Below are 24,725 nucleotides of genomic sequence, written 5' to 3' on the forward strand. Positions count from 1 at the left end.
TTGGCTTGATACATTTCTAGGTAGATCCTCGCAGTTGCTCCCCCAGGAGAGCAGAGGCCCTCGCCAGCCTCCCAGAGCCCTCTGCTGCTCCAGGACTCGCCTCCAGGCCCCAGGCCCAGCCGCGGGCTCCAGGCTCCTGTGCTCCTTCCTCAGGGGCCTCTCGCCCTGGAGCCTGGTGCCTGTGTCTAATCTGTGGGACCCCCCCTCTGTGTGCCTGATTTTTTTTTTTTGCTTATGTACTTTTTGTGCTAAACTGGAACCAGTCGTCTGTAAACACATTCATTATGTCAAGAGTAAAATGCTGAATTGATCAACAATGGAGAAAGCTGTTTTTAACTTTATGAAGACAAACCATTATTAAGAACTTTGCATCGTTGGGTGGGGAAATCCACTGGTCATAATACAAATGTTGAGAGAGTGTTTTTGCTGGGAAGATGTTTATAGGGGTCCTGTTTGCCTGGACGTCAGCTGTCTTGGGTCCTGGCCACCATGGCTGCTCCTAGGTGTCCCTGGCCCTGTTCCCCTGCCCGGTGTCCAGCCCAGTGCAGATCCCCAGGACCACCAGTTCGGGCTGCCAGCTGGGCCGTGGGCCTGGCGTCTTTGATGTACAAGCCAAGCACGTTCCAGCCTGGATCAAAGCCAACTTTGTCCACTCTGGGAGTCCCGTCCATCCCTCTGACCCAGGGCACAGGGATCTACAAGGTTTGCTGCTGCCTTAGACCCAACTTCTGCCAGTAAGTCCCCAGTCGATCTCACTCGGCTTCCCCTTCCGCCCGCCTCCTCCTGGGGTCTCAGTGCCTGTGTCTCTGGTAGCTTGTTCTTTTACTCTGGATTTTCCCAGAACAATATCATAGATGGTTTGAGCTTGTAAAATTTAAATAACAATAAGAGGCAGCATAATAGAGATTTAATTATATTACAAGCCTCATCTTTGTAGAGCTTTTATTGCTTAGAGAAGTATCATTTAAAGCTTGAAAAACTAGCATCCCTTAAATGAAATAAAATCCTTTTAAGAACTCTGTCTTTTTTTTGTGTGTGTGTGGTTTAATTCCATTTAGGCCGTGGATCCTTCACGTAAAAGCTCTATTTGAGAATTCTCCATGTCTTGGAAGGAGTATGTCAGAAATAAGATTTCAACTTTGTGGCATCCAAATTGACAAGAGGAAAAAAAAGTTTGAAATCAAGTAGAGGAGCCAGGACCAAATATTCTGGGACCAGATAACCACCAGGAGGAGGAAGAGGAAGAAGGAAGGCACCGTTAATGATAATCGTGTTTTGCTCGTTATCTAAACCACAAAATGACAGAAGAATGTGTTAGGAAAGAAATTCCTCATGGTTTTACATCTCTGGGGGCTAAAAGGTGAACAGTTAAACACTAGAAATGATCGCTAGGGACTGCCACGGTCGTCACAAGTCACAGAGGAAGGCTGCGGTATCTCCCTGAGCCACTAATCCTAAGGACAGAGACCCTTCTAGAGAGTTCTATCTGAGCAATGTCCTACTGACACAGACAGATCAGGGACACTATCCGATGGGCTGGTGGGACAGGAGGGTTGAGCGTCTTGCCCAAAGCCACACGGCTGGGAGGTGGCAGAGCTGAGGTCTGAACCCAGACAGGCCGCTGCAGCTAGACAATAAGCTCTTCTGGGGTGTGGCTCCTCCTGCCACCCCAGGGATGAGGGACCAAACTTACCCTTCTCACAGAACCCAAACTTTCCACGAGGCTCCCGTATCGTTATTTAGTTCAAAAATATTTTATTGTGTAATATATAAATATCTTCATAAAAGATAATGAGGAAATTAAATGAGATGATCTGCACAGGGCCACCCTGTCAGCAATGCCGGGGGACGGTCACCCCGGGTCTGTGTGGTTCTGGGACTCTGACCTGCTCTGTCATCTGCAGCCCCCTGAAGTGGAAGGAGACCCCACTGGAGGCAGGACCTGAAGCACATGTTGAGTTTGCAGAGTCACTGAGCAGTGTGGAAATCTTCCCCACGCAAGGGACAACATTCGCAAAGTCACTGATACCTAAAATTAAAAAAATAAAAAAAAAGAAAGAAAAGAAAGAAAAAGAAAAGGAAAAACCCTGATACTTGGAGTCCCCCGTTCTGAGAATTCGGGGGACACTTCCTCTTCCTGCTCCTCCTTTCCTCACCCCTGTGGCACAGATAAATAGGCAGCCTGAGCTCTCTGCTGCCTGGAGGCTCCCCAAGGAGGCTGGCCTGTCCCCCTCACAGAGGTAGGGCCTGGGTCCCAGGGCAGGGCTGAGGGGGGAGTCCAGGAGGGAAGGGACAGGGAGCTGGGGGTGTCAAGTGGCGGCTTGCTTTGGGGACTTGGGGAGGACCGGGATCAAGCCCCTCAGGCAGGCCACGAGAGGTGGGAGGAGAGAGCGTGGGAATCAGTTCCCTGCTCTGTCCCTTGCTTTGCCACGAGGTGCTGTGTGGAAGGTGTGGGGACGGTGAGGTACTTCCCTCCCCCGGGGCTTCTGCCTCCCCATCTTTACGCCGGGCACATTGGAGAGGATCATCTCTGCGACCCAGCTCTGCCCCCCAGATGTGCGAGTGTGTGTGTGTGTGTGTGTGTGTGTGTGCGCGCGTGCGCGTGTGCGCGTGTGCAAGGGACCTCACTGGTGGGGGGAGAAGATGGCAGAGGAGGGAACTCGGCTCCAGTCAGGTTCAAACTTGGTGTGGCCTGGGGAGGGCAATTTCGGAGCTGCCCTTGTGCAGAGGTGTATGAGGACATGGACTCCCCAGGGTGGCAGACTGTCCTTTATCCTGTGACCTTGTTCAATTCACTGGTTTTAATAGCTTTTTAAAAATAGTTCACTTAAGATTTTCTGTCTACGTGAGTAGCATCCTGAATGAAGACGGTTTACAACTGAATCCGTCCATCTGTACGGCCCACAGCCAGGTGTGCTGGTCGGTTAAGCTGCTGACAGATGCCACGGGAGACCTAGGGCTCATGGAGCGAGGCTCCTGGGCAGTCAGGGCGACGGGCTGGGCAGTGCACCTCGGTCGCACACGTGCCTCCCATGCATTGCCAAAGGACATGCCTCGGTTCCCTCGTGACACTGTCCAGTGGTGGCTCGATGAGCACCTCCCTCTGCACAGTGCTCCGATCTGTGCCGGGCACCGCGAGGTGAGGGTTGTAGCTTGGGCTACAGAACCAGCCTCAGCTTAGCGGCCTTTGTCCCATGGTGTCCCAGCATCCCGAGGACCTGGCACGCATGCAAGAAAGCAGCTTTCTACAGTCAGCACTAATCTGCCCCAGTTCCCAGGATACACCAGGGACAGCCAGGACCACCAGAGGGAACACGTATCTGGGCATTCTGACCCAGGCTCCTCTCACTGTGCCTCCACTTGACTCGGCTGTTGAGAACCGCGAGGACAGGGTGTTTTCCTGTCCTCCTTTTCTCCAAGGGTGACACACCCACCTGCCATGTGCCTGAATGCCCTTACAATCTCATTGCGCCCATCTTCCAGCTTTTGTGACTTCCCTAAGGTGGCACATGGGGATGTAGGTCGTAGCCAGATCCCATCACTGTACAAAGAGCCTCCAACTACAGCGAGCAGAGCTGGGAGAGCAAGCCGGCCGGGAGGGGCCTGGAACCCAGCAGAAGCGGGATCAGGGATGTTCATTTATGGTGGATATGGGTCTGTGACTTGGGGCCAAGGACTCCTCATGACCATGGTCAGGTGCATGCACAACCCTGTTTTCATGAGGGCACAGGCTGCAGTCCCCACCCTGGTGCCACTCTGCTCTGAAGCTCCCCTTTTGCCTCTGGATTCTTCTTTGAGTGATGCTGAGCGTATGGGGGCGCAGCCTGGAGCCCCACATCGAGGCTGCTGCTCTGTAGAGCTTCTCTCACTCCCGCAGGGAGGGTCGCAGGTGACCTGGGAAGCACGTGGGCTGTTCCCTAAGCCACTCCAATTATAAGGCACGTGTGGCCATCTACGGGTGCCACCTGCCCATCTCCATCCCCACGGGGTCGCCGGGAATGTGTCCGCCCGTGCCCTTTGGCTTTGCGGTATCTGTGCGCCACCCAGCACAGCACACCTTGGCATAGCTCGGCCACATTCATTTGCCCCCATACCGGCAGAAAGGCATGTTGGGGTCCTTAAAAGAAAGTAAGTCTCGTCCAGGTCTGAAGGGCAGTTGGTCAGCAGCGACCTTGAGCAGCGACCGTGCTCCATCTGGCCGTGCCTGCCCATTGCAGCTGGACGGCTGGTTGTTGATGCCACAGAGACCAGCAGGGGGCGACAAAGGAAGCGCATTGCAGGCCCCGCGGCTGGTTTGGTTCTGCGTTTCTGCCAGGGTCCCCGGTTCTGGGACAGAGGAGCTCTAAGGGTGGAATGCAAGAGGCTTTAAAGAGAGGGAATCTTGATTGGTCAGCAATAACCAAGCGACCTGATGAGACCAGGGAAGAAGATGCCAGCCGGGGCCCACCCCAGGTTCCCAGTCCTGTGCCCCATTTGTCCCTGTGGTCTCTGCAGGGGGGTTGTTACAGACCACAGTGAAGTGACAGGTCCTTCTCTAGTGACGGACACTAACCCTGGTTTAGCCATTTTATTAGAAGGAAGAGGTGACCCTGCACCTCTAGGCTCTAGTTCCATGCCTCCTTCCAGCCCCTTCCCCAGGGACCCGGGACCCACACCACCGAGGCCTTATTTGCTCTTCCTGTGGCCCGCAGACTCTCCGGGCCCCCGTGGCAGGTCCTGCATCGACACTGACAGCCGTTCACCCAGGGTTCTCGTTTGTGGAGTGAGGTGTCTTCTCTAAGCCCCGTGGCTTAGATCCGGATGGCACGATCAGGTCCTCGTGTTGATGTCTGGCAGGCAGTGGGCCGTGTGCTATGGCCATGTCCATTGGATGGACATCACGGTCACTTGGTCCACATTGCCAAGGACCCACCCATTGTTCTGGGGGCCACCCTCCCATGCACTCAATGAGTCCTGTTGCGCTTGGGTCATAAGATCAGAGGAGAGGACAGCACGTGTCCAAATTTTGGGCCCATTCCTGTACCATCTGACCAGTGGTAGAGCATGTCTCCTGGTCATCGTCCACGCCAGCAGGGTGCCACACGTGGTGCAAAGCATTTCAAAGCCAGGCGTGGTGGCCTTCTGTGGGGCTTTCCACAGCCCATGCCTGCCGTGGTCCTCTGTCTGCCCTCCGATGCGCACGAGGTGCAGTGAGGTCACCTTTGTCCAGCCACCTTTTTAGAGCTGCCCACCTGCTATGTGGGGATTGGCTGCGCTTGCTTTGTGACCCGGCAGAACAAGGGTCACGTACGAGCACCCTGTCGGAGCCATTACCAGGAGCCCTGCTTCTTCGCTGAGGACTGGAGAGCTTTCCTTCCCTGTGGCCCATGCGCGTAGGGAGTCAGCAGCGCGCGGCCCTCGGCACATTCTCCAGCCCCAACCTCAGCTAGTGTCCCTGCTTCCCAAGGGCCTGGCAGAGACACAGGGTTGGTTGCTGCCCCATGTCACTGTGGTGATTGTTTCTGAATGTCTTCCTGTATCTTGTTCCCTTTCATCGCTGTGACCAAGATCCTCAGGCAACTCTTGCTGTTCTGTTGCCCTTGGCCTCAGACCCACCAGGGCAGCTGGAGACGTCAGTCTGTAGGATCGCTCTTGGGCCACTGTGCCCACGGCTCCTAACTTCTTCACAGCTGTTTGAGAAAAGCCCTTGAGCTCAGGTCTCAGGCCCCTGCAGCCCCTTCCTTTTATTCACTAAATGGCAGAGTGGTCTTAACATCTGCTTTAACAATCCTCAAAGGTCTGCAGCTCCTGGGGAGTGGTCAGGGTAGGGGCGCTTGGACTCTGTAAAAGTGCCTGGGCTTGCCTGGCATGTGGGAGGCACTGGGTTCGATTCTCACCACCACATAAAGATAAATGAATAAATAATAAATGTCCATCAACAATTTAAAAACAAAACAAAAAATGGCTGCTACCATTCAGTGGTACCATTTCCACCCGACAGCCCCCGAGGACTTGACAGAGAACCCCGGTTCTTGCAATTTGCAGGTGTGAATGGCCGATCCTCTCTCTTGGTGTGGTTTGTTCAGCTGTGGGAGGGCAGGGCACACAGAGACTTGGAGAGAGCAAGAGGGTAGGTTTGCTAGATGTAGAGAAAGAAGGGGAGGGATGGGGAGGCCTGACGGACGGTGAGACATGATCGCTCTCCACCTAGAAGCCCTGGGGCCAATCTCCCCTTCTGCCCACCCTTTCTAGCTCCTTCCCTTAACTTTTTTAAGAGCCTCCTGGGACGTCAGTTTGCATCATGGTTTCCTGAGCAGGCGTGTGGCCGTGTGCATAGGTGTGCATAGGTGTGCATAGGTGTGCATAGGTGTGCATGCTTGTGTGTTTTGTGGGTTTCAAAAATTGGGGGGAAGAGAAGATAAGACACTTGACTCTGAAGATACCACCAAGGACAGCAGGGAAACAGGAGCCGCCTCAGCTCCTGCAGCACCCAGGGAACAGGCAGTGCCAGGCTGGGGCCGGGGATGAGGGACACTGGGCACTCCATGCTGGGAGAGGGGTGGCCCAGAGGGCGACTGTGATCCTGCCTCCCCCCGTCAGAGGAGGATCCCAAATCATATCCATCAGAATCATGTGGGGTGCAAACCCCCAGAGCAGAGGGCCAAGCACAGCGTCCAGACCAACGCCAGGGGACAGATGAGGAGACCAAGGCCAGGTAGGAGAGGCCTCTCAAGGACGGGAGCTCAGGCCGCCCTCCCTCCACGCAGCCTTTGCCCTGTTCCTGGCCATGTCGGGGGAGGAGGCCCATCCGATTCTGTTCCATACGCCTTCCTTAGGCCCTGAGTGAGGAACCGCTAGCAGAGGACAGAGATAAAAGAGCTGGCCCCCTGGGTCTGGCCAGCCTCTGGCTGTGAAGGACACAGGAGTCTAGGCCATGTGACCCCCAGCCTGTCCATCACTCACCTGTCACCCGCCTGCACTTCCAGAGCTGACCGGGAGATGGCGCTGACCTGGGGGCTGCTCCTCCTGGCCCTGCAGGCTCCCTGGGGCCAGGGGGTGACAGGGGCAGAAGGTGAGTCTGACGGCTCCCTCCCTCTCCCCTCCCCCTCACTGCTGGACCCCAGAAGCTCCCAGAGCCAGGCTCCGGCCGTCCTCCCTGGGCTTCCCTCATTTCTTCTGCCGGTCCGCTTCCTCCTCCCTGGGCACCGCCCCTGTCCCCATGTCCCCGTCCCCCCTTTCCTGGCCTCCTGAGGCCTGGTCCCTTCTCTGCCCACGTTTCTCAGCGTGGCCCCGAGGCCCTGCCTCCAGGTGGGCCCAGCCCCTCTGCCCTCCCTCCTCACAGACCCTCCATCCTCTGGTGGCCTCAGGGTCCCCCCTCGGGTCCTGGGTTCTCTCCCACTTCAGCCCCCGGAGAACTTGACTTCTCTGGTGACCCCAGGAGCCATGTCCCCTCCACACCCAGCCTGGCAGGCTGAGGGCAGGGAGCAGGGCCCAGGGCCGGCAGTGCCTGTGGTGTCTGGGGCCTGGGCCCCGCCTCTCCTCCCTGGTGCACATGGGGTTGGGACAGGACCTGTGCCTGAGGCAGGTCCCTGTCCTGAGGGACCTGGAGCAGCACCAGGCAGGGCCCTGAGGTGCTGAGAACCAGCTCCTCTGTGCTTCTGTCAGGAGGGGACTGTCCCCACCTCAGAGCCCCCAGCCCACACAGGCCCAGGGCCTCTGCAGGAAGGCAGGAGACCCCTCCCCAGGGCTGCACGTCCCCGAGGAGCTGGGTGGTGACAAGGGACACTGAGGGGACAGGAGTGACCCTCCTGCTCTGCCCACCAGAAACCATCCCGCTGAAGACGCTGCGCTGCTACAACAACTACACCAGCCGCATCGTCTGCAGGTGGGCGGACACGCAGGACGCCCTGCGGCTGCTCAACCTGACCCTCCATCACAGGGTGAATGGGTGAGTGGCCCTGGGAGCCGGGACACAGGTGGGACCTGCCCTGTCCCTGTGCCTGTCCCCCGTGCTGTGGAGTGGAGAGGGGCGTGTCGGTCAGCATCGGGTTGGACCACTCACAGGACAAGGGAGGAGGGTGGCCCAGGACCCCCCGGGCCCAGCACTGGTGTCGATGTCGGGGTCCTGGGGACAGACAGCCTTCCAGGCTAATGGGTGGCGGAGGTGATGGTGACCACTGACTTAGTTCCTCCTTCCTGGAGGTGGACGGGGCAAGGACACCAGGCCCAGTTCACAGAGGAGGAGACGGAGCCCAGGGAGGGGAGGCCCCGGCTGGCCACAGGGTGGTCAGGACACGCGGCAGCACAGACGCAGTGTCCCCAGCCCCACCACCGCCCCCTGAGGGGTCCCCCACCCCCGTCCCATGGCTGCTGTGCACAGGCCACTGGGGGTGGTCACTCTGGCTTGTTGGGGATCTGAATCACCACAAATGACACAGTCAAGGGCGAGTCCCAAGGAGCAGGGAGGCCTCTGGAGACTGCCCCTGGGCCATCTCTCCACACCCCACACCTCCCCTCCAGGGTTCCCTGCTGCTGTCCTGAGCCCTCCATGCCCCTTCCCCTGTCCCCCAGGGCCACCCTCCCTCCCCCTCCCCGAGACAGCAGAAGCCTGGAAGGGGAGCCCACCCCCACTCCCCCCACCTGCCACCTCCCTGGACCTGGCCTGGTCAGTGTCCCCGGCCCTGCAGGGAGTCATGTCCCAGCCACTCTGAGCCCTGACCTGGGTCTTCAGGTCTCACTGCTCAAGGACGTGGCTGTCACCACCGTCCCCACCCCCTGTGCCATGGGTGGTGCCCTCCCCCAGGCTCATTCCCATCACCTTGTAAGTGTGGCCCGATGCCGGGCTCCAGACTCCAGCAGTGAGGGCAGCCCTGGAGCTCCTGGCCCTGCGTCCCCGTCCCCGCAGCCCCAGCCCCTCCCTCTGTCCACGACGCGTTTTTCCCAGGAATCTCCCTTGAAACTCTGATGAGGCTTCACCCCTGCTTCCCCTCTCCCTTGTCAAGGTCACCATGACCTCCGTCCCTGACCTGGACCTGAGCCCGTCTTACACTTGACCCATGATTGTCCCGCAGGCACGTGACTGCCCCCTTCCTAATGCCCCTTCACTGGCTCCTCCTGCCTGGTTGGGCCATCTTCTTGCTCCTTGTCCCTTGTCCCTCTGGCTCTGCAGGCCAGCAAGGCCCTGGACCCTGTCCTGGGCTCAGCCCGGAGGCCTGATGGGGATCTGAATCAGCCACAAATCTGCACACCACAGTCTGCTGGGAAGGGTCCTGCTGCTTCCATCATCAGTGCCTCTGTTCCCAGGTGGCCCGGGGGGCAGGGATCTGCCATATGCAGTGACAACCCCTGACCCTGGATGACCCTGGCATGTGGCAGCCGTTCAGTAACTGTCTGATGAATGGAGGACTCTAGTGCACGTTAGCTGACCCTGTCCTCTCCTAACAGGGACCATGCACAGCCAGTGTCCTGTGAGCTCAGTGAGGACATGTCCTCGGGGGACTGCCCAGCTCCGCCGTGTGTACACAGAAAGTGCCTCATTCCCCACCAGAATTTCTCCATCGTTAACCGCGACTACTACTTCTTCCAACCAGACCGGCCGCTGGGCAGCCAGCTCTCCGTGCCACTGGCCCAGCATGGTGAGGGGCTGGCCCCGTCCACACAGGGGCACCAGGGTGGCCGGGCTACAGGAGGTGGCCAGGGAGGGAGTCTCCACGGGCTGGACACTGTCCTGGGGGGACAGGAGATGGTCCTCACAGGGGAGGCATCAGGGCAGGTGCCCCGTGAGGACGCTGCCCACGCTCCTTGCCTGCTGCCCCTGCCACCTGCAGGCCCCTGGCTCCCGCCCGAGGGCTTCCCTCCAGGCAGAGCCCCTCCTGGGCTGCACAGGAAGCTCCTCGCTGGCAGGACCCTCTGTCCTTGTCACCGCCCCTATCTCCACAGCAGCCCTGGCTGGGAGGAGGCCCCTGAGGGCCAGGCAGTGCCAGAGTCACCACTGACAGGGACGGTCCACTTTCCCTGGGCTTCCTCCACGCAGACCCGGGTGGTCCCCTGAGCCCTTCCGGGGTCCCGGGGCCACGCTGTGGTCTGTGGGGCTCACGCCGCCCTCTGGCTTGGGGGCAGGCGGCTGCTCTGCACAGTGAGGCCATGTCTGCTGGGCACTTGAGGGACACGCGGGCGGCTCTTCAGACCCGTGGCTCCAGGGAGTCGGTGCCAAGACGAGGCAAAGTGAGGCTGGTGTCGCGCAGAGGCCGGGTTCGCCTCGCGAGCAGGAGAGGCGCAGGGGCTTTGGAAACAGGTGGCCACGATGTCCAGCCCCCAGGGACCTCGCTCCAGCCTGAAGCTCGCTGGCTCCGATCGGGGAGGCTGGCAAGGGCTGGGAGGGCACAGGGGGGCACCTGGCCTCTCAGAGGCTCCCCGGGGCAGACCTTGGACACTTCACGTCCTCTGTCGCTGAGGAGGGACCAGGAGGGGGAACATGGCTGAGGTGGGGTGACCAGGGGACTAACTGGTCCCCAGGCTGCTCCCTGAGTGCTCTGCAGGAGCCCTGGGCGGGTCCCCACTCCCCGTCAGCCCCAGGGCGGGGAGTGCAGCCCTCCATCATGGGTGCCTGTCCTGGCTGGGGCTGGGCACAGTCTGGTTCTGTGCTGTGTCCTGCCATTCTGGGTTGGTGACTGCTCCGAGGCCCCAGCTCAGACCAGGTCCCCGTCCACATGGGACACCTCACGTACCTTCACGAGGTTTGGTATTTGAAAGTCACCTCCCAGCAGTGAGCCTCCCAGTCGGGGGACCAGCAGCCGGGGCTCTCAGGAGCCTCTGGTCACCCAGGAGGCCCCGACAGACCGCTGGGCCCTGGAGATGGCTCCCTGGGCACGGCAGCCGGCCCCGGACCCAGATGGCTCACTGCACCCCACGTTTCTGCAGAGGAAGGCCACAGGACCAGGGCTCCTGCCCACGGTCACCGTGCTGCTGGGCCGCTCTGGGCTGGGACCCGTCCCTGGTGGCCCCCGTGGCCCTCACGTGCCCTCTGCTCCCTCCCTGCAGTCCAGCCGCCCCCGCCCAAGGACCCCCAGATCAGCAAGACTGGGGGCCATTTCCTGCTGACCTGGAGTGTGGCCCTCGGGGATCCCCAGACACCCTGGCTGTCGCAGGGGGACCTGGAGTTCAAGGTGGTCTACAGGCGGCTTAGCGACTCCTGGGAGGTAGGATGGGGTCAGCTCTGCCTGTGTGGGGGGCGCCAGGCTGGCCCTTCCTGCAGCGCCCTCTCTCCCTCAGGAGGCCACCAGCCTCTACTCCAGGTCCTCCCCGGCCGTCCTGGGCGCAGAGCTCCTCGTGCCCGGCAGCACCTACGTGCCCGAGTGCGGACACGGCTGGCCCCCAGCTCGCGCTTCTCGGGACGGCCCAGCCGCTGGAGCCCCGAGATCCTCTGGGACTCGCAGCCAGGTACTGGGGCCCACGCGGGAGGTGTCCTTCTAGGACGGGTCTCTCGGGCAGTCGGAACCAGGAGTCCACTCGTGGCCTTACAGGCACCTGCTGCTGCATGTCCTGGGCCTCCAGGCCAACCCATGTGCTCGGGCAGCTGCCAGGCCGTCATGGCCCCTGGGGCTCCGTGTCCTGCACTCTCTGTGACCACGACGTCATGGTCACAGCAGCCTTGCTGGTCGCTGTGTGTGAATGAGCACCTCGTGCAGGGCTGGCCCCGTCTCTGTGTCCAGTCCCCACACGAGGAGGCTTGGAGCCCGTCCCTGCCTCAGGGATGGGTGGACGTCCCACGGCCTCTGGACTGTGGGCACCTGGCAGCTTCAGGCCAAGGCTCAAGCCCGAGCTTGCTGCCCCAAAGCCTGGGGTCCCTTGTGCTCTGTCACCTGGTATCCCCAGAGCTCTGGAGGGAGGAAGGGCAGTGACCGAGGGGTGTATCCCTCCAGGGGACGAGGCCCAGCCCCGGAACCTACAGTGTGTCTTCGACGGGGCCCACACCCTGGGCTGCTCCTGGGAGGTCAGCTCCCCCGTGACCAGCTCCGTCTCCTTCGGCCTCTTCTACGCGTCCAGCCCAGAGGCACAGTGAGTGTCCGTCCCCTCTCCGTCCTTCCCTGCTCTGGCCTTGCCCTGGCCAGGCCTCCTCCTGTCCCTGGGGCATGGTGGATGCTGGGACTCAGCCCAGTCTCAGCTGTCCCGGGGTCCCCCTGTGTCCCTCCCTGTCCCTGCCCTCAGGGAGGAGGAATGTGCCCCGGTGCTGAAGGAGGAGCTCAGCGGCCCGTACACCCGGCTCCGGTGCCAGATCCCGGTGCCCGACCCCGGGGCCCGCGGCCTGTACGTCGTCTCTGTCCGTCCGCGGAGCGAGGGGAGGTTCATCAAGAGCTCGGACAACAGTGAGTTGGCCCCGGCTCGTGGGGTGCCTGCCGGCTGGTCCTCCCCATGATGTAGTCACCCCACTGTGACCCTGGGCACGTGCACGGTACCCCTGCCCGGCCTGCGGTTCTCCCTTGAGAGGGAATGGGGTCCAGTGACCAAAGTGATCAAAACATACCTGAAATCTTCATTTGAAATTCTTTGGAAATGCACTTGCTGCCCTTGGCCACAGGACCCTCCTCTGGATCCCAGGCCGCTGGTCTGAATGGCCCTGCTTCGTCCCCTGCCCTCTCAACATTTCCCGCAGTGTCCACTGACTGTTTCACAGCCTGCATGGCCCCCAAAGAACGTCCATCGTCCCTCCTAGCTCGCTGTCCGCCTCTCGCCCCCTCTCCAATCGTCTCTATGCTTTTTATTTGTCAGCCTGGGTCCTCCTGGTCCTCTCCTGCTCCTAAATGTCCCCTCCTCTCCACCTGCAAATCCTGCCACCTCTGTCTTCCAAATACGCCCAGAATTGGTGCCTGTCACTGATCCTTGGTTGCCTCTGGTTAGGGCTCTGCTTGGTCCAGCCGCAGGTCCCCCCTGGTCCTGGCCCCCGCCTGCTGCCCTCCGTGCCCGTCCCCTTCCTGCCGGTTCTACTGTTGACACTTCCCCCCCAGCCGCCCTGTGACCAACCGCGTCTGTGCCCGTCCTCTGCCCAAGCCTTCCCAGCACTCCTGCCACCCGGGAGAGACGCCCCCAACAGCCTCTCGACCATCTCTTGCCCGCCCCAAGCCTGGCTGTCCCCTGGCCCTGGTGGCACTGGGTTCCCCTCACTCCTCTGGGCCTTTGTTCCAATGTCACCGTTTCTGTGCAGCCTCTGGGTCATGTTTGCCATCTGCCCTGCCCACGCCTCCTGGCTCGGTCCTTAGCCACCTTGGCCTCCAGGGCTCTGACCGCCTCCTGTCATGTAGCCCATTTCTCAGGGGCTCAGGGGCGTGGACACTCTGTCCTGTTGACTGGGCTGCTCCCGAGCCTGGCGCAGGGCCAGAGCTCAGGACCACACGGCATCCTCGCCCACAGTCTCTGTCCGCTGTCTGTCCCGCTGTCTGTCCCTCTGTCTCCCCCACAAGCTCCTCCCTCCCGAGTCCCCACCCTGTACCTCCGGTCCCCGTGGACTTTCTGGGGATGGGGAGGGGGGAGGGGTTAGGAGCCCCCCCACCGTGGCCTTGGACTCGAAGCAGAAATAACTCCACAACCACGTGGGTGGACGCGCTCATCACCGTGACGGTTCTTGGCCCTCTGTGCTTTGAAGACCTGAGAAGAGAGGGGCACCTCGTCCCTGCCCTGCAGGAGGCTGTCCCTGGGAATCCCCGCCCTCCCAAGATGAGCCTGTTGTGCCTGTCCCTGTAGGACAGTCCCTGTCCACTGCCCTCTGCCATGAAGATAAGGCAGGCTGAGCCGGGGGGGAGGGGCGGGGCTGCAGCCTGTCCCCCTCCAGGCTCCCCAAATGCAGGTGCCTGTGGCTAGTGCTACTAGAAGGTCCCAGTCCACCCAGGCTACCTAGGGCCTCAGGCTCGGGATGGCCACGCTCAGCTTCCTCAGTGACCACGGGATCCAGCAGGGCAGCCCCTGGCTGTGAAGACGGCAGGGAGCTTGCTCACCTCGCCAGGGAGGGCTGTTCTGGCCACGGGAGATGTTGACTCCTGAATTAGGGCAAAGACCCCCAAGAGGGGGGACCTGGGGGACCAGGCTGGTACCGAGAGCATGGAGGCCACCAGGGGTCACAGGGAAGGTTCCACTGGAGCATGGGTGTCATGGCCACCTCTGAAATTCTCCCCCTCAGTCCAGATGGCGCGCCCGACTCTCAGTGTGACCAGAGATGGAAGCAGCTTCAGCCTGTGCTGGGGAGCGGAGCACAGTGACAAGATACAGCCAGCCTTCGAGGTCCAGTACCGCAGGGACGCAGAAGACTGGAGGGTGAGCCTGCGCCCGGGGAGGGCTTTATGGGGCGGCAGCAGAGGGAAGAGCACCCCAAGGAGCTCAGCAGGCACCGGGGCCCAGCAGGGGACCAGACGGAGGTCACCACTGGGCTGTGGAGGCCATGCCCCTGTGTGGTCAGCAAGTGAAGGAGCTGAGGCTCAGAGGTGAGGGGCGAGGTCCCCTGAGAGCCCGCTGGGATGCAGGGGGGCCGAGACCCCCAGGGCGGGCCGAGACACTGGGGTGGGGGTCTCTGGGAAGTTGCCACATCCTGGGCACGTGCTTCAGGGGGGTCCTGCCGGGACCCTGATGTGGAGCAGAGCTGGTCCCGAGGGGCAGGGTGTCCCAGGCCAGGGCACCAGATCCCCACACTCCAGGCAGATGTGGGGTCCTGTGTGCAGACCCCCGCTCCTCTGAGCCCTGAGCAGAGCCATCCCAGAGCTTCAAGCAGGGAATGGGGAAACCGAGGCCAGGAGGGTGGGGCAGGGTGGAGCCAGGAGAAGGTTCCAGACTCCTGATGCCCACCTCAGGGCTAGACTGGCCACTGCACTGTGCTCCTGGAGCAGCCATCATGACCACCTGTGGGCTGGGCGTCTCCAGGGGGTGGGCCAGGAGGTCCCCAGGGCCTGGGCCTGGTGCTCCCCCGGGGCTGAGATCAGGGTCCCGGCCCTAGTGGACGCTGGAGCAGGGTCCGGGGGACAGGAGGCCGTGCAGGGCTGCACGTGGCTCCGTGGGACGGAGGGGAGGAAGGGGGCTGGGGCTGGGGAGGAAGGGGGCCAGGCTGGGTGGGAGGGGTGTGCTGCTGTGGCCCCCATGGGCAGCACCTCCACCTCAGCCACCTGCCCCCACAGGACAGCAAGAGAGAGACCCTGCAGAGCGCCCACAGCATGGCCCTGCCCGCTCTGGAGCCCTCCACCCGGTACTGGGCCAGGGTGAGGGTCAGGCCCACCCCTGGCGTCTACAACGGCATCTGGAGCGAGTGGAGTGAGGCTCGCTCCTGGACCACAGAGTGGGGTATGTCCAGGGCCCACCTGCCCCTCCTGGGTCAGCCCATTGGGGGAGGGGGAGGGAGAAGCCCCAGGGGCCTGGGGGAGGGAGGAGGCCCAGGGAGAGAAGGGCTCAGGACGGCCTGACAGGAAGCTCAGAGTCTCCGGGGCCTTTGCTGCCCCCGGCCAGCTGCCCGCTCCCCTCTGCACCTCTCAGATCTCCTGGTACCTGGACGTCCAAGTCCAGGGAGTGCCCCCCCAGCAGCCCTGGTGTGGGCAAGGCCCCAGACCCTGGGCACCCCGACACTGAGCAGGGCGGGGGCTCACACCCAGCCTCCTCTTCCTGGGGGTCTGGCCTCCCCCACCCACCCACGCAGGGAGCCCCCGCGGCCCCTCCTGACCAGCAGGGCTTGGGGTGACCGGTCCCTCCCGAGCCTGCAGCCTTCCCTCCCCCCTGAGCGTCCCCCCCTCTGCCGGCAGTGCTGCCCAAGTGGGTGCTGCCCATCGTCCTCGTCGTGGTCACCCTGCTCCTGCTCCTGGCACTGCGCTTCTGTGGCGTCTACGGGTACAGGTGAGGGCTCTCCCTGTGGGGTGGGTGACCAGGACCCAGGGCCACCGAGGGCACAGCCTGGCTCCCTGCGGTTTCTGCTCTGCCATCCCCCCGCCCCAGCCTCAGTGTCCCCTCTGTTCCTGGGCCCGGGGGCCACTGGCCTGAGGGGTCTGGCAACGGTCCCCTCCTGGTGGCTGTTGCAGGCTGAACAGGAAGTGGCAGGAGAAGATCCCCAGCCCTGGCAAGAGCCGCCTGTTCCAGGTAGGTCTGGCTGGGAGGGGCTTCCTCTGCTGCGTGTCCCCTGTCCCTGTCCTGCCACCTCCCCCCCTTCCCGTGGGGGGCCATGGGGGGTGTGGGTGGGCCAGGCCTGAGCACCTGGAGGGCCTGGCCAGCAGGGAGCTGCCCCTGGACACCTGCAGGGACAGCAGCCCTGCCCTGGAGACAGGCCCCATGGGAGGGTGCTGGGGGGACATGAAGCTGGGCTTCTCCGGGGACGACCACCTGGGGACACGGTGCCTGGGGCCAGGAGTCCTGTGATCAGGTCACAGGGCAGGTCTGCTGTGGGGCCTCCTGCAGAGGGCAGGAGGACAGGAGAGTGTGGGGACGCCCAGGTGAGAGGAGCCTGGGAACAGGCCCCCGTCCCCGGGAGCTGGGCACCTGGGGACTCACAGCCCCTGGGCCGCCCTCTCCTGGTGCCAGGGGGCAGGGGCGTCCTGACCACCTGCAGGTCCCCCCAGGTCTGGGCTCACCGAGGCCCCTCCCCCTCACTGTCCTGCAGCCCACCCGCCTTCCCCGCCCCCACCCACAGGCACCCTGTCCTTTCCCTTCCAGAACAGGGGTGCAGGCCTTGGGCCCCCACCCAGCCTGTGGGCTGCCCCCAGCAGGAGCCCAGCTGCCCAGGGGCCCTGGGACAGCCTCTTCCCTGAGCAGGAGAGGTGAGTGTGTGGCTCTGCGGTGGCTCTGGGCCCTGGGGCTCTGGGGATCCGGTTGGGACAGTGCATAGTGTGTGTCAGGAGTCTCAGGCGGTGTCCCGGGCTCACTGTGAAGGGACCCACAGAGGTAAGTTGCACTGAAACAGGAGGCACCCAGGTGGACATCAGGCAGAACTTCCTGTCTGCCAGGTTAGAGGCCAGAGCGAGGCAGGGCCCTGGAGCCGATGACCTCTCCTGCCCTCCTGTCCAGGGAGGTGCCGCACCACAGACTCTCTCAGCCCCTGGCAGAGGCCTCTGTAATATGCAGGTTCCTTTGGGGACCCTCCATATGCTGTTTCTCGGGTCCCCTGCCTGGGACCTGACTTGTGAGTCCCCAGGTATGGGGCCTGATGTCCTTGATGGTGTGGATGACTAGCCCTGTGACCAGTGATGATAACAAGGGTCATCAGCCAGGCTTCCTTCCGGTCCCCAGGGCACTGGTGTGGGGTGGTGACAGGGCCAGTGTGTGGCTTCCTGGTGATCAGGAGCGGGACCTGGGTTCAGGGAGGCCAAGCACCCCCTTGCCTACTGGGACGCGGGGCCACAGTGGGGCCGCCCGGGTGACACGCGCAGGTCCTTCCTGGCTGTGAGGGTGTCTCCTCCCGAGGTCCTCTCCATCCCGGCTGGACAGGTCCTGACTGACCGTTTCTTCTACCTCAAGTCGGGCAACGACACCAACCTGGTTGTCTTGTGAGGACCCACAGAGGGAGGGAGGGTGGTGACAGTGCCTCTGAGCAGGGCTGTGACCGTGCTGGGCCTCAGAGGGTCCTGGCCCTCACTGGGGGGTGGCCTGTCCTTCCCGCCCTGGGCAGGCAGCAGGGCCACAGTCACACCCACCCTGAGCTCCACTGGGGTCCTCCACTCAGGGAGCGGTGGCAGGCAAGGACACCGCACATAGCTCCTTCTCCCTGGAAGCTGAGGTTTGTCACTTGAGTCACCCAATCTGTGACGGTATCCACTCATGACGGTATCAATTCATCTGCAGGGTGGCCATGAGGGTGTCCGGCTTGTAGGGTCACTGGGACAGTCTGTGACCTTCTGCAGCAGCAGCAGCAGTCCTGTTCCCAGAAGCCCCTGGGCCTGAGCCAGGCGTGTGCTCATGGGCTGTCACTGTCCACTGAGGACACGGTGCCCACTCTTCTGAGTGGACACGAGGCCTGGACGTCCCACAGTCGGTCTAGCCCAGTGCCGACTGAACGGCTTACTGTTCACCTGCTTTCGACATCTCCTCCTCTGTCCCGAGGCTCCAGGCCCCTGGGTGGGTGGGTCCTGGGTGCAGGTTCAGGTGAGTGTCCCCCAGACCCCCAACACCTCCCTGCGTGGACCCTGGCAGGCGGGCACCTTCAAGCTTCTCTCCATGGTCAAGGCTAAGGTCAGGGGCAAGCTGCGGCCCTCCTCAGACTGTGGGGCTGGTGGAGGGTTTGCCAGGGGGGGGCTCTCCCAGGGCCAGTGAGGGGGTCAGCGGGGGGGGTCAGCAGGGGGGGTCAGCAGGGGCACGGCGTGTGCAGTCTTCATTCCTTTCCAAGGATTTTGTTTCCTAGTTGGTTGCAAAGCCACCAGGTCCCCTGGGGAAAGCTCAGGGCAAGGCAAAGGGTGGCTTTGGACCCCCTTTCCTGGCCTCTGAGGGCCCATCCGTCTGCTCTGGCCCCTTGGCTACACGTCAGTAGACCCTCAGGAGGCCCCAGCCTCGGGTGGCCAGGTCTGCAGCCTCCCGACTCCACACACCTGCCGGAGCCTGGGTTCTGGTGTCTGAATCGCAGGGGTGGCCGGCTGGGGGACTGCGTCCCTTCCTTTGGGCGTCTCCTCTCTACCTTACAGACCCGGAGGGAGACCAAATGAGGCCACTGGTCCTTCCCTGTGAGAGACTGTCCTCACAGAGGGACGCCTCCCTTCAGGAGGTGACAATAGGGGAGAGAAAAGGAGGCCACGCTCAGAGAGCTGCTGCCTGCCAGGCCTGGGGCGGTAGCTGTGCAGGAGGGGTGGTCAGTCCCTCTAGGGACTCAAGGGTCAGGGTGTGGATGTAAACGGCTGCCTCCTGCCCCAGGTCACTCAGGCGCAAGTGCAGAGAGCGCGGGGGAAGGCCCGGGGTGGGTGACAGGGGAGCCAGCGAGCAAGCTGAGACCCTGCTCCGTGTGGCCAGAGCCCAGGGTTGGACTAGGAAAATGGCCAAGGCCCGACTTTGTGACCTTGGCCCAGCTGAAGGGCGGGAGGTCAGCTGGGTGCTGGGGGGCCATGATGTGGCACCCAGAAGGGTTGGGAGGGGAGTGGGAAGGGAGCAGGTGAGGTGCAGAGGGCCTCCCTCTGGGGAAGGGGCGGAGGGCCTCTGGTCTTCTCCCAGGCCCTCTGCCTAGTCGAAGCCCCTGCGATCCCCCAGCCCCACCATGTCCTTCAGAGGCCATTAGTGTCCTATTGTTCTCCCACAGGTTGCCTTCCCCAGATTTGGGGAACAGCAAGGTGTCACCTCTCACCATAGAGGACCCTCAAGTGCCCTGCCATCCACCATCTGGGCCCGATACAACCCCGGCTGCCTCGGGGCTGCCCACAGAGACGCCCCCCGGTGCCCAGCCGGGCCCAGCAGCCCCCCCAGGCAGGGCTGAGAACCGGCTGCCCAGCTTCGACTTCAATGGCCCCTACCTGGGGCCACCCCTCAGCCGCTCCCTGCCCGACATCCAGGGCCAGCCGGCGCCTCCCCAGAGCCAGGAGCCAGCGCTCACGGGCTCCCTGGAGTACCTGTGCCTGCCCCCTGGGGGACAGGTGCAGCTGGTCCCCCTGGCCCAGGTGATGGGGCAGGGCCAGGCTGTGGACGGGCAGGGCCAGGCTGTGGACGGGCAGGGCCAGCCCAGCCCTGCGGCCCAGCAGACCCCCTCCCCGGAGTCCAGGGGCGACCCTGCCCCTCCTGCCCCTGGGCTGGGGGTGGGTGAACAGGACCCAAAGCACAGCCCAGCGGCGCTGCCCATGAGCTCTGGAGACCCTGAGGACGCTGGTGTGGCCTCTGCCTATGTCACCACGGCAGACCTGGCTCTTGCCCTGCCCACGGGGACCCCATCTGTCTCTCCGGCTCCGCCTCTGAGCCCCCCCTTAGTCCAGAACCCCAGTGTCTGTCCTAGGCCACCAGATGGGCCCCTTGGAGCCCCAGGCCCCGGGAAGCCAGGGTTCGAGGGCTATGTGGAGCTCCCTCCAACCATGGGCCAGTGCCCCCAGCCCCCCACGGGCAGTGCTGCCTCTCCTGTGTCCAGCACCCCCATCCTGAGCCCAGGGGAGCCCTGGGAGGAAGTAGCCCTGGCGTCCCCACCTGCCGAGGGGCTCCTGGTCCTGCAGCAGGAGGGTGACCACTCCAACATTGGCTCCTGATGGCCTCTCCCCAGGCCAGCTGCCCACTCCTGGAGGTAGGGGACTCACACTCACGTCCTGACCAGATGTCTCTGCCTGGGTCTGTGTTAAGGGCCAGGGATAATGTCCCTCTTCAGAGCAATGAAGCCAGCACTGGCCTGCAGAGTGACCACAGGCCTGGGAGTGTGGCGGCCACCTCTGCCGCAGCTGGGCCTCAGCACCTGCTTTCCGTCCTTGTTCCATGCCCGGCTCCTTCCCGAGATGACCTGTGTCCCCAGGAGGCCGTCGTGACGAGGGGGTGGTGGTCCTCCGTAGCTGTGCCTGGGGCCAGCCTCTGAGCTGGTTAGGACAGAGCTGTCCGGTCCCAGGCCTGAGGCGAGGCCCAGGAGGTGGCACTGCCAACGAGCCCCCAGGGTATGCTGGTGCCACCTAGAACCCCTGACTCCCATCTGGAAAGGAGGTGACCGTGGGGACAGTGTGGGCATTGGTGGTCACCGGGGCTGGGGGCTGAGGGCTGAGCTGTGGAACAGGAGGACCCTCAGGCAGTGACCCTGCTCTGGATGCTGGCTGGGCAGGTGTGCCTTTGTCCAAATGTGTAGAGTGCGTGACACCAAGAGTGCACCGGAGTGGAAATGAGGGGCTTTGGTGGCCGTGATGTATCTATCAAGGGAGTTCCACCCGTTGGAGCCAATGTCACACCACCCTGGGACGGACGGAGCCTCGTGCCCCGCCCCCAGTCTCACCTGTTGGAATCCTAAACCCAGGGCCATCGTCTGGGGAGACAAGGTGTTGGGGGTGACTAGGTCAGAGGACCCTGCCCTCGAGGTTGGGGTTAGGGCCCCTATGAAAGAAGAGACCCCAGAGAGACCCCGTGCACAGTGAGGGCACAGCAGGAAGGCACCTCGGGGGAAGCGGCCCTCACTGGGCACCAAGTCAGTGGCATCTGATCTTGGCCTTCAGCCTCCAGGACTGGGAGGAATAAACGTCTGTTGTGTATAAATCAGCCTGTGTGGGTCGTTTGTTTGTTTGTTTGTTTGTTTATTTTGGCAGCCCGGACAGACTTACACCACTGTGCAAGGATGTTGGTCACAGGGAAGGAAAGATGGGGCTGGGGGCTAGGTGGGAACCTGCGGACCTTGTTCTCGATTTGGCTGTGAACCTAAGACTACTCTAAAATGTGATCTGCTTTAAAAGTAGCATAAGCCTGGCACAGTGGCGCACACCTGTCATCCCAGCAGCTCAGGAGGCTGAGGCAGGAGGATGGCAAGTTCAAAGCCAGCCTCAGCAACTTAGTGAGACTCTGTCTTCTAATAAAAAAAAAAATGAAAAAAAAAAAAAGGTTTGGGAGCACCCAGTGGTTAAGCACCCTTGGGTCCAATCCCCCGTACCAAAATAAATAAATAAATAAATAAAATAAACAAACAAATAAATAAATAAAAATTTTAAAAGAGGGAGACTTAGCTCAGTAGTTAAGCACCTCTGGGTTTAATCCCTAGTACCAGGGGAAAAAATGTGGCATCGGAATACCAGACCCCCACACCTCCCCCAATTCTGGATGTGCTCAGAGGTTCTCCGCCTCCATAGTTACCAATCTGGTGAGTTAAATAAAAAAGGGTCTCATTTGAATTTGAATACGCCTAGTGACCAGTGAGGACAGCCCACCTCTGAGCTTGCTTTCTTGCCATCTGTGATATTTAGGGATCCTTCGAGTCATTGGGCCGTTTCCCCTGGGGGACACTTACTGGTGTGTGGGGACTCTTCGCTGTCACTGTGAGGCCTCTCTCTGCCATCTTCAGCCCCGAGTCAGCTGGGGCGTCCCAGCCTGAGCCCTCAACATGGGGTTTCCTCAAAGCCCCACACCAGAGCCCAGGGATGTCGCCCCTGCACCCGTGACTCCACCTTCCCAGAGGTGTCCAGCCTCTCTCCAGACCTCCAGCTGGTGGCCTCTGGCCATGTGGAGACACTGGACCCCGGATCATCCCACATCCACCTGTGGAGCTTTAGAGGAAAGGCCTCCCTCTCAAGGGCAGGCTCTGAGCCTGAGGGCCAAGGTTCGAATCCTGCCTCTGCTTCTGACCGGCTGGTTGACTGGTGGAAAGTTGCACAACCTCTCTGTGCCTTAGTTCCCTCCTACAAACAACCAGGATGAGGACAGCGTCTCCATCAGAGGATCATGAAGATTGAATGAGTTGGTCCCACAAATCACTGGAGCCGGGGTGTCCGGAGCAAGCTCTCAACCCGTCTCAGCTATTTTAGGAGTGACTCAGTCCCTTCCTTAGTTCGGCATTCTTGTGACTAGCGGCCACACGCAGGACGCCCAGGTCACTTTGAATTGATGTCAGCGAATGATGGCTTTCGGGTGTGTGCTCCTCCCCTCTCCTGGAGTTTGGCAGAAGCCCAGCTGCTCCCCACTCTGTCTGCCACCCTGCCACCCTGGATCTCGGCAGGTGCCCTGTCCCAACCACAGCCCTCCCTCAAACTGACCCTGCAGTCACGGCAGGGCCCAGGGACCAAGTGTCCTTCTGTCTTACAGAATCCGCCTCCTAGGATGCCCCTTTCCACCAAGGCGTGGACACAGGGTTGGGTTCAGTTTTACTTTATATTGTTATGGGCCAGGCTATATGGGCAAGGACCGGACTCCATTTCACCCCGAGACTCCACATCATGTAAGAAATGCTCCCCCCGTGGGAGAGCCCCACCTCTGTACCCATCAATCGTCACCGAGCATAACACACTGGGCAACTCAAATAGCAGCTCTTTTTTTTTTTTTTTTTTCTCCCGGTGCTGGGGATAGAACCCAGGGCCCTCTGCTTGCAAGGCAAGCACTCTGCCCACTGAGCTATATCCCCAGCCCCTCAAAACAGCAATTCTTATACCATGTAAAACTGTCCTCTTTGGTTTCCATTTTTCTTGGGCAATGCACCTTGTCAGAGATTGTCTAGACGTTAGTGACCCTTCCCTGACTGGCACTCAACTAGGGTCATTTTGACCTCTTCCCTTCTGCTTGCTTGCTGCTGTGCCAACCTGGAAAGTCCCGTGGAAAATACCAATGTGCCCATTGCGTTGTCTCCCTAACTGCCCAGTCCAGCTCCTGTCCCTGCTTGCTGGCAGCTGCGTCAACCTGGATGTGGTTTTTGCCTTTAAATATCCTAAAATGCCCAGGGTGAGGGCTGTTCCTTGCAGACAGTTATGGGTCCTGCAGGGGGCAGTCCCAGCTGGCGGCTAAATAAAGACTCTTCAGTCTGGACAAACCTGGGACTTGGTGTGTTTTCTGAGCGACCTGCCCCACAACAGCATTATAAATATTTTATTACAATGTTCTCCTCTTAACAATGTCCAGGCATTTGGGGATTTCTTTCTAATACATTCATTTTCTGAAGACTGTACGACTACAGAAGGCACCAACAGGCCCTGACGGATTTGAGGCTCGATGGCTGTTGACGTCGTTCACGATTCTCTTCAACCACAGCACAACTCTAAGGCAAGGGAACCGAGGGAGAAAGCAAACCGGCACCCGCCCCCATGGGCAAAACCTATCACAGAACCAGGCCATCAGGACGGTGGGGACCGTGGAGACAGCGAGGCTAGGACAGGAAGCCCAGAAAACACAAAGTCCATTCCAGAACTTTCTGCCTCACAAAGGTGCATTTCAGACACATGGACCACAAATGGACAATCCAAAGCAGCAAAGATGCCCGGCTCTGTGTTGGGGAAAACAGAGAGACACACCTGTCTCACGTGGGTGGGTTCCCAAATACTTAAAATTTTACATGAAATGCTTAAAACATAAAAAGAATTGGAAAAGATATAAAAGTCGGGCAAAGGCAGCTCTGCCGTGGACAAGGCCTTTGTCAACTTGGCACCAAAAAAGGAGAAGGAGTTGGCGTCCCCCAGACAAACAGAGGAGCAAACACGGAGTGCACCAAGTTGTCCCCCCACAAAGTTCAGGACGAACAACTAACGGGGTGGGGGTCGGGAGAGTCACTGGCACCATGGATGAAAGGCCATCCGAGAACAGCTTTTAAAACCCCATCAGACAAGGAGAGGATCCCACCTAACAAAAACCGTAAGGGGCTTAGCCCGCAAAAAATAGCCATGGACAAGATCCATCCAAAACCCTGTGCAAACTCGAGAGTGGTCAGGTAATGCCAACGAGGACCGTGTAATGCCATTATTATTCGTAGATCAGAGAAGCAAACATTTCATAGAACCATAACTCCCCAGGGTAAGGCCAGACGCGGAAGCCCCACTGTTTGGGGGTGGACAGTGGGAGCCAGAGTCAGGCGGTCTCCCTGGAGGGAGGGCAGCTGGCCTGGCCGGGCTGGAAGTCTTCTGGCTACCCTTTGATCATCTCCCCCTTTTCCCTCATGGAGCAGTTTCCCCAACTTTTCTACAGTTGTGGGTTCTGCAAGATGGGTTCCGGGCTCCCCTCCCCTCCCAGCCCCCATCTCTGTCCCTTCTATCTGGGTAGAACTGTGGCCACCACCTGGCCTTACCCAGATTTGTGAGTTCTCAACATGGCAAGGGCTTCTGGTCCCATGAGACCCCTACCCAGTCATCCCTGCCAGGACCAGCGGGGCTCCCCAGAAGCTCCCAGGCTCACAT

At 61.0% G+C, this 24,725-nt stretch overlaps 1 protein-coding gene across 1 annotated transcript; it reads left to right on the forward strand.

The window, feature by feature from the left end:
• Positions 1-6,975: 6,975 nt before the first annotated feature.
• On the forward strand, positions 6,976-20,141 carry LOC113197727 (cytokine receptor common subunit beta-like). Its single transcript, XM_077798553.1, is given in 14 exon segments — positions 6,976-7,051; positions 7,804-7,927; positions 9,424-9,614; positions 11,020-11,177; positions 11,251-11,323; positions 11,326-11,418; positions 11,901-12,036; positions 12,187-12,344; positions 14,150-14,283; positions 15,135-15,297; positions 15,750-15,840; positions 16,023-16,080; positions 16,651-16,754; positions 19,214-20,141. Coding segments are annotated over 14 exon segments (2,484 nt in total). The 5' UTR covers positions 6,976-6,978.
• The last annotated feature ends 4,584 nt before the right edge of the window (positions 20,142-24,725 follow it).

The sequence above is a fragment of the Urocitellus parryii genome, chromosome 5 (genome assembly GCF_045843805.1).
Source record: "Urocitellus parryii isolate mUroPar1 chromosome 5, mUroPar1.hap1, whole genome shotgun sequence".
Classification (NCBI taxonomy): Eukaryota; Metazoa; Chordata; class Mammalia; order Rodentia; family Sciuridae; genus Urocitellus; species Urocitellus parryii.